The sequence below is a fragment of the Miscanthus floridulus genome, chromosome 7 (genome assembly GCF_019320115.1).
Source record: "Miscanthus floridulus cultivar M001 chromosome 7, ASM1932011v1, whole genome shotgun sequence".
NCBI classification, from domain to species: domain Eukaryota; kingdom Viridiplantae; phylum Streptophyta; class Magnoliopsida; order Poales; family Poaceae; genus Miscanthus; species Miscanthus floridulus.
In genome coordinates, this window is record NC_089586.1 from 42380984 (window position 1) to 42393826 (window position 12843).

General features: G+C 47.3%; 2 protein-coding genes across 3 annotated transcripts; one reads left to right on the plus strand and one right to left on the minus strand.

The window, feature by feature from the left end:
- The first annotated feature begins 3865 nt into the window (after positions 1 to 3865).
- Positions 3866 to 6176, plus strand: LOC136466922 (cytochrome P450 711A1-like). The gene is made up of 4 exons (XM_066465444.1): positions 3866 to 4266; positions 4345 to 4494; positions 4671 to 5586; positions 5696 to 6176. Exons 1-4 carry the CDS (start codon positions 3881 to 3883, stop codon positions 6023 to 6025), a joined length of 1782 nt encoding a protein of 593 aa, XP_066321541.1. The 5' UTR covers positions 3866 to 3880; the 3' UTR covers positions 6026 to 6176.
- A 143-nt stretch (positions 6177 to 6319) lies between these two features.
- Positions 6320 to 12428, minus strand: LOC136466923 (uncharacterized). 2 transcript variants are annotated; one of them, XM_066465445.1, is made up of 8 exons: positions 11758 to 12428; positions 8809 to 8911; positions 8660 to 8725; positions 7361 to 7525; positions 7168 to 7264; positions 6796 to 6924; positions 6607 to 6706; positions 6320 to 6533 (listed from the first exon to the last, which is right to left on the minus strand). In XM_066465445.1, the coding sequence occupies exons 1-6, from the start codon at positions 12347 to 12349 to the stop codon at positions 6808 to 6810; spliced, it is 1140 nt and encodes a 379-aa protein (XP_066321542.1). In that variant the 5' UTR covers positions 12350 to 12428; the 3' UTR covers positions 6320 to 6533; positions 6607 to 6706; positions 6796 to 6807. The 2 variants fall into 2 exon arrangements, with proteins under 2 accessions (XP_066321542.1, XP_066321543.1); XM_066465446.1 differs by having other exon boundaries at positions 6607 to 6709.
- Between the last annotated feature and the right edge of the window lie 415 nt (positions 12429 to 12843).

The following is a 12843-nucleotide window of genomic DNA, read 5'->3' on the forward strand; positions in this document are numbered from 1 at the left end:
GGTAGCCAAAGACGCTCAGATAGCTTACCGCCGGCTTGCGCCCGTGCTAGGCCTCATATAGCGTCTTGCCAGTCGAGTGCATTGGTCGATGAGTGGTTAAGCAAGTGTACAACGGTCATTACTGGCCTCGCCCCAGTAGATCGCTGGCATGCCACGCTGCTTGAGGAGGGTGCATGCCGCTGCCACCACCGTCTGATTACAGCGCTCGACCACGCTGTTCTGCTGTGGTGAGTAGGACACGGAGTAGTGGTGCTGAATCCCCTCGTTAGCGCAGTACGTCGCGAACTCGACCACCGTGAACTCACAGCCGTAGTCTATGCAGAACATCCAGAGCTTGTGGCCGCACTCCTTCTCTACTGGTTGCCTGATGGTGTTTGATGGCATCTACAGTTGCCGCATTGGAATCGAGCAGCACGATCCACATGTAGCGAGTGGCGTCGTCGATGAGTAGTAGGAAGTAGCACCGACCTTCCAGTAGTGGCTGGTGAAACTATGCCGCAGAGGCCACCGTGCACCTGCTCGAGCTGCTCGGTGGCGTGGTAGGAGGCTTGATGCGGGAAGGGCCAGCCCTTCAGCTTGGTCACCACATAGGTGTCGCAGAGTTGCTCGACATGGTCGATGCAGGGCATGTCGTGGACCATCTCCTCCTTGTCGAGCTGCTTTAGGGCCTCGAAGTGAAGATGCCCGAAGCGCTCGTGCCAACGCCATGCCTCATTGTCTCGGTGCATGGCAAGGTAGAGGGGCTGCGCCACCTGCACATGGAGCACATAAAGGTGGCTGCTTCCTCGATTCACCTTGGCGAGGAGGCGGCAGCTTCTATCCCAGATACGCAACACGCCATCCTCGATCTCCACCCGTGAGCCATTCTCGTCCAGCTGCCCAACACTGATGATGGAGTTCCTCAAGGCCAAGATGTAGTACACGCCGATGAGGAGGCGGTGCTCCCTCGTCTTGGCCTTGAAGATAATCGAGTCGACTCCATCGATCTCAACGGTGGAGGCATCATCGAACTTGACGGAGCCCTTAATGCCGGAGTCCGGGTCGGAAGAAGAACTCACACCGACCAGTCATGTGGTGTGTGGCACCGGTGTCGAGGTACCAGCCGTCAATCTTGTCATCGTCTGCGCCTTTGCCGAGGAAGGCAGTGGGCACTCGGTTCGTCGAGGTGGAGATGTGCGGAGCCAGCCGACGCGGAAAGGGGAAAGCTTGGACCTTTCACCCCCTCCCCTGCTTCTTGCTGCGGCTCGACACACCTGTGCACCAGGAATAGAGCAGCATCCTCCTCCCCTGCTTGCGCGACATGAGCCTGCCCACAGGCGAAGGGCAAAGTCCTCGACTTGCTCACCTAGCTTGAAAGGCGAGGCCTTCCCACTCCCCTCGAAGGCGCTTCAACGTCGCCCGGCGCACACGATCTCTGCCGACTGCACGCCGCGACGATCGATTCCAATGCCAGCTTCGTCGTGGCCTTGTTGGCGAGGGAGGCACCGAGCTCGGTGGGGACGACGGCACACAGGGCCTCCAGCGCCCGGCGATCGTCGTCGTAGCTGACGCCGCCGACGTGTACTGCCTCCCATAGCCGCCGGGCCTACAGCTTGACCTTCATCAGTAGGCTCCACTCGTGGTAGTTCGACTTAGTGAGCATCGGCCATGGTGTTCCCACTCTAAAGTCGTGGTAGACCTTCTGCAGCATCAGGGAGCGCCCGCGGCCACCACGACGCCGCTCTGGTGACGGCGACTAGCGGCGGTGCCCGTCCGGGCTACGTGACCCTCCTCCCGCTGGCTCCGACTCCTCTCGCTCCATCTCAGCATGCAGCGCTGCGGCTATAGCCACCGTGGCCTAGGCCGCAACCATTGCCTGCCTGGCCGTCCCAGCTGCCGCCGCAGCTGCTGCCTCTGCAGCAGCAAGGCGCGTCGTGTGGTCGTCGACTCCTGCTCCAGCCCTAGTGCCGGCAGCAGCGCGGGCTCTGGCGATCTGGCTGGCGGTGGACATGGCTCTCTGCTCGCTCAAGAACCTAAGGATCCTGATACCAGTTGTTGGCCCAAATAAATCTCAGATTAAGATTTGGGAACTACCAGAGGACAGCTTGGCCCTTGGCCGCTGTGGATTGAAAGAAAATGCAATGGCTTGTCCTGATACAAGGGTGTGCCTCTGCTTTTATGGGTAGAGGGCAGCATCTACTTTCTACCTGCTCTAGTATATTTCCTAACTACTAAAGTGGATGATGAGCATATTCCTATTACAAAGGCTTGGAAGCTCAGAAAAGTAAAATACAGAAAAGTAAGATACAAGTGCTGCCGAGCACTAAGCTTATCTGTCAGGGACAACTGAAAAAGGAGAGAAAAAACTCGCCACCACGGCACTCTGCCCGTCCCCTCGACTAGCAGGCCCCCTAGTGCTGGAAACTGAAATCGAGCTTCCTACAACGCAGCACCAGGAAGGATAAAAGACCCCAGAGACAGAAACCAGCCAAAACAAGACCCGTTGATCACTAAAAATAAAACTAAAATTACGGCTGCTACATTCCCGCATTGGGCCTTGTTGCCAACTGATACTGCTGTAAATCTTCCTTGCAAAGCATCGCTACTTGGCTTGGCTTGGCTGCATTGACTTATTCTGAAAAGTTCTTATATTACGCTCTTTTCAAACATTCCACCAGAAGTATATCATAACGCCATCGAAAGTCTTTCTGTGTTCTCTGTCAGTCTAGCATAGTTTTGACTTTTTTACTCAATAGGAAATTTATCATGTCATGATTCATGGACATCAAGTTAATTTCAGGTTTACAGCTGTTGTTTGTTCAGCTGATGGATTGGGACCTTTGTATCGTACAAACTCTTAGAGAGAAAAAGTAGATTGAAAGATACCTGCCAGTCTAGTATGGTGGTGTCAATTCTGTTTTGTCAGAATCGTAGTGTCAATACTTGGAATCTGGAGATCCTTAGAAAGTTTATTCCATTCATATACTGATTATCAGACAGCAATTTTGATTGCAATTGGCTAAGATTGCACACATGAAATTGATGGTGTGAATCTCTCGGACACATTACAGTACCTGAATCAGTGCATCGCTCTGGTCAATTCGATTCTTCCTTTCAATGCGATTTGTTACTGTCGCCATCGTGTGACCAATGTCATTGCGACATGTGCTTTACAATGTGTCTGAAGTGACAGTCCATTACCAGACCCAATTTCCACGGAGAAAATGATGTGAGGAGAACTCCAGAACTTAGTGCTTTGTTCTGTTTGTGCTGTCTGTGCATATGCTGGCTGCAGGTTCATAATTTTGAATAGAATTCAATTGGTATGGCTTACTTAGGTGAATTCAGTCCTGAAACAAATCACCGATTTGTATGCCAACACATCCATACATTTTTTTTACTTTGTTCTGCTTTCGCTCACAAGTCTTTTATTATTATTAGGTTATAAATGTAATAAAATTGTGAGCAGGTTCTTCTGCTGGCCTAAATAGCTGCAGTTGCTCCTGTGACCCTTTCAGACTTACAGTCCGTGCAGTAAAATCTTTTTTCTAATTCCCTGCGATGTTTAGAACTTTGATTATGCAACAGAATTGTGTATATATGAACTGAATTACAAGAAAAGGTTAATTAATCAAGCATTGGCAAAGATAGAAAAAAAAATAGTAAATCAGGAGAAAAATAGCCACCGTATGCAAATAATTGCTTTAAACAATCCATGGTTGATAATGCATTACAGAATTGTTCACATGAATGAAAGATCAGAAAACGATAACGTTCATTGACATGTTGTGACAAAACCTCTCGATTGGTAACCGCTGATGTGTCGTCATACGCAGCATGTGATTGGTATTGATCGTATGGCGCAGATCGACTGGAACAGCATGATCTGGTGACTACAAACATGAGGACAACGTCGGATGCTATTCTCCTCGCCCTTTATAAATTGGCACGAGAAGCATCAGTGGGACACCAAAATTCTGAGCAACTAGGCAGCTCCTCTCTTCCACACGTGCCAGTGTCCAAGCTTCTCTCATGGAGATTGCAACCATTTGCGATGCTGCACTCACAGTTAGGCGCTGTTTCTCACCAAAGCGTGCCTGTTCTGGTGCTGGTATCTTTTCTGTCCCTCTTCAGCGCATTTCTGATATACTTCTATGCACCCTTCTGGAGTGTGAGGAGAGTCCCAGGGCCTCCAACTAGATTCCCCATAGGCCATCTTCACCTTCTTGCCAAGAATGGGCCAGACGTTTTCCGTGCCATTGCGAAGGAGTATGGTCCAATCTTCAGGTAATCCTCGTGACTATCAAGGCTCTGCAGATTTACAGTATGCATAGAGGGAGAAGTTACCATGGTCACCATGCGCAGGTTTCACATGGGAAGGCAGCCACTGGTGATCGTGGCCAATGCCGAGCTGTGCAAGGAGGTTGGCATCAAGAAGTTCAAGGGCATCCGCAATCGGAGCACCCCGCCGCCGTCAATCGGTTCCCTGCACCAGGACGCCCTCTTCCTCACCAGGTGCTGCTAGTTGCTGTTGAACCGAATGAACTGACTAGTAGTTTGGAAGTTAGAAACATTAGCTAGATGCAGGTAGACCGGAATGTTCAGATAGAGAAGGCATGGAAAAATTTTGTTGTCTGAAATTTGCATGAATTTTGTTGATTGAGGCAGTGAGCTTACTCATATGATGTCAGGGACTCAACGTGGTCGGCGATGAGGAGCACAGTGGTCCCGCTCTACCAGCCAGCACGGCTCGCCGGGCTCATTCCAGTGATGCTGTCGTATGTGGACATACTGGTGGCCAACATCGCCGGCTGCCCGGACCAGGACTGCATCCCCTTCTGCCAGCTCTCGCTCCGGATGGCCATCGACATCATCGGCAAGACGGCCTTCGGCATCGAGTTCGGCCTGTCGAAGAATGCCGCAGGCAGTGGCGAGACCGAAGGCGGCGAGGGCGAGGGCGACGACAACGTCGGGGAGTTCCTCAAGGAGTACAAGAGGTCCATGGAGTTCGTCAAGATGGACCTGTCGAGCTCGCTGTCCACCATCCTTGGTCTCTTCCTCCCGTGCGTCCAGACGCCGTGCAAGCGGCTGCTACGGCGGGTGCCCGGCACGGCGGACTACAAGATGAACGAGAACGAGAGCCGGTTGTGCTCCCGCATCGACGCGATCATAGCCGGCCGGCAGCGAGATCGGGCCACGCGCCGGCGTGGCAGAGATGGCGACGGCGCCGCCCCGCTGGACTTCATCGCGGCGCTGCTGGATGCGATGGAGAACGGCGGCGGCTCGAAGGACTTCGCGCTGGCGGACAGGCACGTCCGCGCGCTGGCGTACGAGCACCTCATCGCCGGCACCAAGACGACGGCGTTCACGCTGTCGTCGGTGGTGTACCTGGTGTCGTGCCACCCGCGCGTGGAGGAGAAGCTGCTCCGGGAGGTGGACGGCTTCGAGCCGCGCCACGGACGCGTGCCGGACGCCGATGAGCTCCAGAGCAGGTTCCCCTACCTCGACCAGGTCATCAAGGAGGCCATGCGGTTCCACCTCGTCTCCCCACTCATCGCCAGGCAGACCTCCGAGCGCGTAGAGATTGGCGGCTACATCCTCCCAAAGGTTACGCTGCGCGCGGCGCCGCCGGCGATCTGAGCAAGCTGCATGCTGTCAGCCAGTTCGACCGCTTGCGGCAAACAAACGTAACGAAGGTTTTGCTTTTGCACGACAGGGCGCGTACGTGTGGCTGGCGCCGGGGGTGCTGGCCCGGGACGCGGCGCAGTTCCCGGACCCGGAGGAGTTCCGGCCCGAGCGGTTCGCGCCGGAGGCGGAGGAGGAGCGGACGCGCCACCCGTACGCGCACATCCCCTTCGGCATCGGCCCGAGGGCGTGCATCGGCCACAAGTTCGCGCTGCAGCAGGTGAAGCTCGCCGTGATCGAGCTCTACCGCCGGTACACATTCCGACACTCGCCGGCCATGGAGTCGCCCATCCAGTTCGACTTCGACCTCGTCCTTTCCTTCCGCCACGGCGTCAAGCTCAGGGCCATCAGGAGGGGCTGAGACTGGCACTGCCTTGCTTGGGGTCACGTGTGGAACTGCATCCGTGATGATACCACGGTGTGTCTTCTTGTGTGTAGTATGGTATATTGAGTATATTATTATAGGTATATATACATATCTATACATAAATAGATGGCGAAGATTGCACGTATTGAACAGCTGGTAAAGGTATTGCAGATACAACTTCAGTAGAAAAATTTGTATGTTGTACGGACGAAACATGAATTTGGCAGATTTCACGAGATTTGCACAATCTTTACAGATATAAAGTTCAGGATGGACAATTCATGGCTTACAGTAACAACTTCCTGGTTCTGTATGGTTTACATATTGTGATTCTGGAAGAAGCTAGTTTCGTATCAAAAAATGAAAGAACCAAAACTCACTCACATCCTCACCGTACACATATGATTAAAAACAAACTAGAAAAGGGCTAAAGGCTACAAAAGAACACACAGCTTCCAGAACAGGTGCATCTAAAAACATGCTTGTTTTTACATGGAATCACCTGCCAAGAAACAAAAATCGCCAGGTTATAAATATTTGAGGCTTAAAGCTAAGAGGTAGGTCAAGTGATGTACCATCAAATGGTGGATGAATTCAGACAGGCCATGGAAATGATCTCAGCAGTGCATAACAGTCTTCCGACTTCCTACAGTGGTGATTCCATACAGCTTTGTGCTGCTACAGTGTGCGACGTTGTGAACAAATGAAAGCTGGCAAATGCAGAAAGCAGAAGTGCAGAACAGAGTACAAGTTTGTGCCCTTACTTGACTAAGGAACTAACGGAGCTCGTCATGAAAACCATAATCATCTTCTGTGAATAAAGCATTGTAAAAGACATAGGGGTTCTCGATCATCTCGTTCATGCTCAACTGTCCATCTTTGTTTGTGTCAGCCTACATAGTTGTAGAAAAGGGTTATTAGCGAGTAAAAGTTATCGAGTCTACCAAGAAAAACATAATATGCTAGAAGATTTATTCTTCAGCACAAAGTGAAGCTAATCATGATGAATAAGATCAAGCTGTTCCCAAACACGAGAAAAAAATTAAGCCCAGAATCCACAGTGCATAGTGATGGAATTAGAGACGAAGGAATATCAACTTATCCTATAAGTAAAGCAAGATGTAGCCGGCTGTTACCTGAGATATTACATAGTCAGCTTGTTGCTTGGCATAGAAGTGTTCTGACGGATGGAGATTATCAATTATAGGCCTTAGCTCATCTGCTGATAAGAACCTTCAAAATGGGGAAAAGCCTCCTATGTCAGTCAGAGAGGATCTTCCTTAAATGCATAGAAACAACTTATAAAACACTGAAAATTGTAATATTTACCCATCATTATCCAGATCAAGGTGTGAAAATGACTTTTTAGCTGGTGCATCAGAGCCACCAGTGTCATCTGTTATGCCTTCATCATCATAGTGTAGAATTGAATAAAATAATCCACTGAAGAACTCTTGGAAATTGAGCTTTCCATCGTTGTCTTTATCTCTTTCCCTATATAGTCGACACAATTCATCTTAAAATAATATCTTAGAATGGCCAGCTGTGCAGCTCAAACAGCAACATAATTCTGGCAGAATTAATATAAACCATCCATTTCAATCAGATTAACCTGTATTGGTACTAGATGGTATGCCAATGCAAATAATTTGGACAATCCAAAATGGACACGTGATGTTGGCTTGATTTTGATTGGATGCCAGTGTAGCTTGGTGGAATTTATGATTCTTAAAAAACGATATCAGACACATCTTCAGAATTGTTATACTTATTGCATTTACATCCAAAAATGGCATTGAACCCAGTAAGAAACAGCATAGATCCTTCATAAGAATATCTTCCAATTAAGACCCAGAGCCTAGTTTGACTACCTGGAATTTCCAAATAAAGCTCGTGGCATTAGGCTGCCATTTGACATAGTTGACAAAATGAATATAAAAGTTTTAAGATTTTAACAATGTCATATAAGGCATCTGAAATATGTAGCCATAATCTGATCTGGCTGTGTGCCCCACTAAACACTATGTGACTTGGCAGCCAATACATGCTTATGTAGTATCAACATCACAATATGAGAAATGGGAGGAATTAAATAGTCAACAAGAAATCCAAATATTAATTCCTTGATTATATGTACCATGTAGAATTTGATTTGATTTTAAGTTTCTTTTTATAAACATAGAATAGCACAGAAAGCGATTTGTGGTTAATACATCAGGTTATTAACCAAATGGACAAACTCAATCACAGTTAACTACCCTAAATTTGTGGATGCTTATAGTTATCAAATTAGTGCTAAACCTCACATGAATTGCTTAGTCAACTCTGTTTTTTCCTTAGTTGCTTGTGGTGCTTAGCTAGTCAGTTATTGTGTCCCACATAATTTACAATCAAGGAATAAACCATGTGTGGCAACTGGTACGCAGAGCACCCCAGAATTATTATTCTTTTATTTATGCATATTGTTATAATCTCTAATTCTGGTAAGGGAACATCTAATTTGGTTCCATTGAAATAGAGGAAAAATAAACTTTTCCATCATTGTTGTTCTTGAACAGAACTGAAATAATACTGCTTGGACTCGAATACAAACATTGTAACGGAAAAGTTTAGAGGAAAAACTTGCACCTGACTTCTTCTTTGCACAACCAATGTATTAGCTTTGGGTTGGTTGTATCAGCTGGATGTAAAAAGCTGCAGGCAGAAAGGCAAACTAATAAATGTTGGATAAGAAAATAAGGGGTTTAGAAAATACGTGGTCTGAGAAGAAGTTATACTCATTAAACTCAGTAAGATTTAGAAAGCCATCACCATCCATATCTGCAGCACTAAAATGCTCCTCCTTCCACCATCCCACTCCATCATTAGTTGAGTTAAGATCTGGACATAGACGAGGCTTAGTGCTGACATCACTAAGGTATGTATGTGATGATTTAGTCATTACCGGTCGTGGCCTATTGAACTCTTTCCACAATCCCATACCATTTCTTGCTGAGTTATGATCCGTACATAAATGGGACTATTTTCTATGAGATTAGTAGGCACGCACATCTAAACTTTTTCATCCCATGTAATGTATACAACTTGGTCAATCCATGTGACTAGTTGACAACTATTCAAGTTGTTATGTAGTTATTGAATCTTTGTTCAACACATATGGCAAACTGGAAGTTCAGCATCTATTAGTTGACACCATGAACACATGTAAAATGGACAATTCAGGTATATTGAAAAATGAGTTAAATGCACCATAGATCCATTAACTTTTGGTGGTGTGTCATCTAGGTCCATCAACTTTCAAACTGTATTTTTGGGTCCATTAACTTTTGGTGGTGTGTCATCCAGGTCCATCAACTTTCAAACTGTATTTTTGGGTCCATTAACTTTTGGTGCTGTGTCATCCAGGTCCATCAACTTTCAAATTGCATTTTTGGGTCCTTAAACTTTTTAATTGGTTCACCAAAGATCCATACCCCTTCGTTTAGCGAATAGATCGGACATGGCACACCAAATAAGCAGCCACCGTGGAGTAGGTGATGAGTCCATAGCTCCTCAAGATGTCCATGGAGACTTGTGTAGCAATAATTAAAATGTAGCAGCTGGTAATTCGTTAATATCCTCTTGTCTTAAATTTGGGACTATTATTTTTAAGGATAAATATATTGTGGACATGGAGAAATTTACAACTGTTGAACTATCATCAAAGATATTTTATAGAGGTGCCTTATTAATGCGTGGAAAGGAGGAGAAAATGAAGCCAACAAAATACATCAATACTAATTCTAAAGAGGTGGAGATCATCAATGGAATTTTCCCAACGTGATTAGCATCCTTGTTGTAGTATTTTATTATTTCCATGCATTAGTTTCCTATCTAGTTGTGACACATGATCTTTTATCTAACATCTAGCTTTTAGTGCCTACGTGAGTCAAATTGGTAGCTGCGTTTGGACGTACCGTGCATGTTAGCCGAATCAGGGACTCAAGGTCAATCGGTCCTAGTTGGGCTGGCGGAGTCCGAGTTTTGTTTGGGTCACGTGGCCTGCATGCCTATACCTGTGGCCTTCAGCCTTGTACCAAGTAGATTAGACTGGATTTTATTGTGAAGTTTATTCCCCGTCGAGCCGCCGCTCAAGAAACCCTAGATGGTGATCCCATCAGGTTCTTCGTATTGAAGATTATCTCCAGATGGTGATCTCGTCCTGTACTCCACGGTGTTTGCTTTTTTGGCATGCCATGTCAGATCTATTCGCTAATCAAGGGTACGGTGAACCAGTTAAAAAGTTTAGGGACCTAAAAATACAATTTAAAAGTTGATGGACCTGGATGACATACCACCAAAAGTTAATGGACCCAAAAATACAGTTTGAAAGTTGATGGACCTGAATGACACACCACCAAAAGTTAATGGACCCAAAAATACAGTTTGAAAATTGATGGACCTAGATGACATACGACCAAAAGTTAATGGACCTATCATGCATTTAACTCTTGAAAAATTATCAGAACTCCCAACTTGGTAGCAATAGCACTTGCAGCTTATGTCATGCCACTACATAGGCACTGATCTGGAGTAACATTCATATGAGCATACAAATCATAATTACAGTTTCAAGGAAAAATACTAGTGACAATTGACAAAGGCATATGTTTACATCACTGGAGACTATAAAGGTTCCCAGTTGCCACACATGGTGTAGCTCCCAATTGAAGATTAGGGATTAAAAATATATAAATATTTGCTACTCCCTCCATTCCCAATTATAAGATGTTTTGACTTTTCTAGATACATAGCTTTTGCCATGAACTTTGATATTCACTATGTCTAGATACATAGCAAAACCAATGTATCTAGAAAAGCCAAAACGTCTTATAATGTGGAGCAGAGGGAGTATAATTCAGGCATACGGGGCCTTGGAAAAGGATCCACATTTCTTAGAACTATAGGCAGCAGACCTCATTCATTTTATTTGAGAAGTGGTCAATTTGAAGCATTAAATGTAAGCAAAATTACAGTGAAAGGATTTCCAGGATATCTTACTAAAAGTCTAAAACATCAGTTATAACATGAAAGTTCAATTGCTTGGCTTCAAGGTGGCCGAAGTATACATATACATGGCAAATGGACTAGCAAAGGCGGGTTATTTAGAGCATGTTTGGTTTCTACACGAGTTCCTAAAATTCCTATCACATCGAATGTTTTGACATATGCATGGAGTATTAAATATAAACTAATTATGAAACTAATTGCACAACTTGCGACTAATTTGAGAGACGAATCTTTTAAGCCTAATTAGTCCATGATTTGACAACGTGATGCTACAGTAAACATGTGCTAATGACGGATTAGTTAGGCTTAAAAAAATCGTCTCGCAAATTAGCCTTCATCTATGTAATTGGTTTTGTAATTAATCTATATTTAATGCTCTTTATTAGTATCTAAATATTTGATGTGACATGAATTTTAGAACCTCTTTACATAACCACATTTCCGTCATGTAAAAGTAAAATGACTTAACATCACAATGTAGCCTAAAAATCAGCATTTGAATTCCCAAATCCAACGTGGCCAAACAAATCTTGGCACCAAGATTCAGAGCTTACCTACCAGCTGTCGTTGCTGGACTACGAGTATCCAACGAACTTCCAAATTTAGTGCAAGGATCCAAACCTCACTAAAGAATCAAACATAAACAGCTGGAATAGTACATACATATGTGCACGTACCGTCGAAACGCCAGGCCCAGCTGGGCCGCTCGTACTCGCCGAAGGCGACGCGGCCGTCGTGATCGCGGTCGTGCAGCTCGAGCTCCCGGGCGGTGCGGTGCAGCACCTCCCGCCGCGCATTCGCGAGGTTCCACGCGGCCAGCTCGGCGCCCGTGACGGCGCCATCGGCAGGGTCGACGTCGATCTTTGGGAACAGCGCCTCCACGCGAAACGTCAAGTTGAAGCGCGCCGCGTCGTTGATGTAGTCCTCGTCGGCGTCGGCCTCGCCGTCGATGAGATCCTCTGGGACCGGCGCCGCCTCCATCCCCGGCGCGTGCAGCCCCGCGGCGGCGAGGCGCTCCCACTCGCGGTCTTCGAGGCGGCGCTCGATGTCCGCGACGACAGGGTCGAATGGGATCTGGTGGTGGTGCGCGTGCGCGCGGGCGCGGAGGCGGAGGCGGCGGTGCGGGTGCGCGGTGGGGGACGGGGAGGAGGGAGAGAGGCGGAGTAGGAGGAAGAGGAGGCCAGCCGAGGCCAGGGCCAGAGCCAGTGTCAGTGCGACGGTCGACGCCGCAGAGGGCTTCCTCGCCGCCGCCGCCGCCGGCTTCGCCATCGCCGATGAGCCGCGGCTCCGGCTCTTTGTTTTCTTTTTCTGTGCTTTCTTTTGGGAGGTGGGAGGTCACAGTTCAGTAGTCCACTCTCAACAGGATTTTTAACTTTTCGCTGTCCCAAGGCTATCCGCACTCATCCACCTCTATTTTTATCTCTAAAAAAGAATATTCTATCCTAGTCATCGAGATTCTCTACTCTATACTTATTTCTTCTGCACTCGTATTACCTCTATCTCATACTCTATACTACTATTCTATATTTTATTTCTCTCTCCCCCCTTTCTCTCTCCCTAGCTCTCTTTCTCTCTCTCGCAGGAACCTTGGGAGGCGTATAGCGATCGGCAGCGCGGCCTCCACGGATAGCGGCCTGCGCGCGGGCCGCTACCGTCGCGTGCGGCATGCAGGTGCACGCTGCGCGCGATACAGGCGCTGCTGCGTCGTTTGTAGGCCTGTTTCCAGGCCGCGGTCCTATAGAGCATGCGAAATGATATATTTA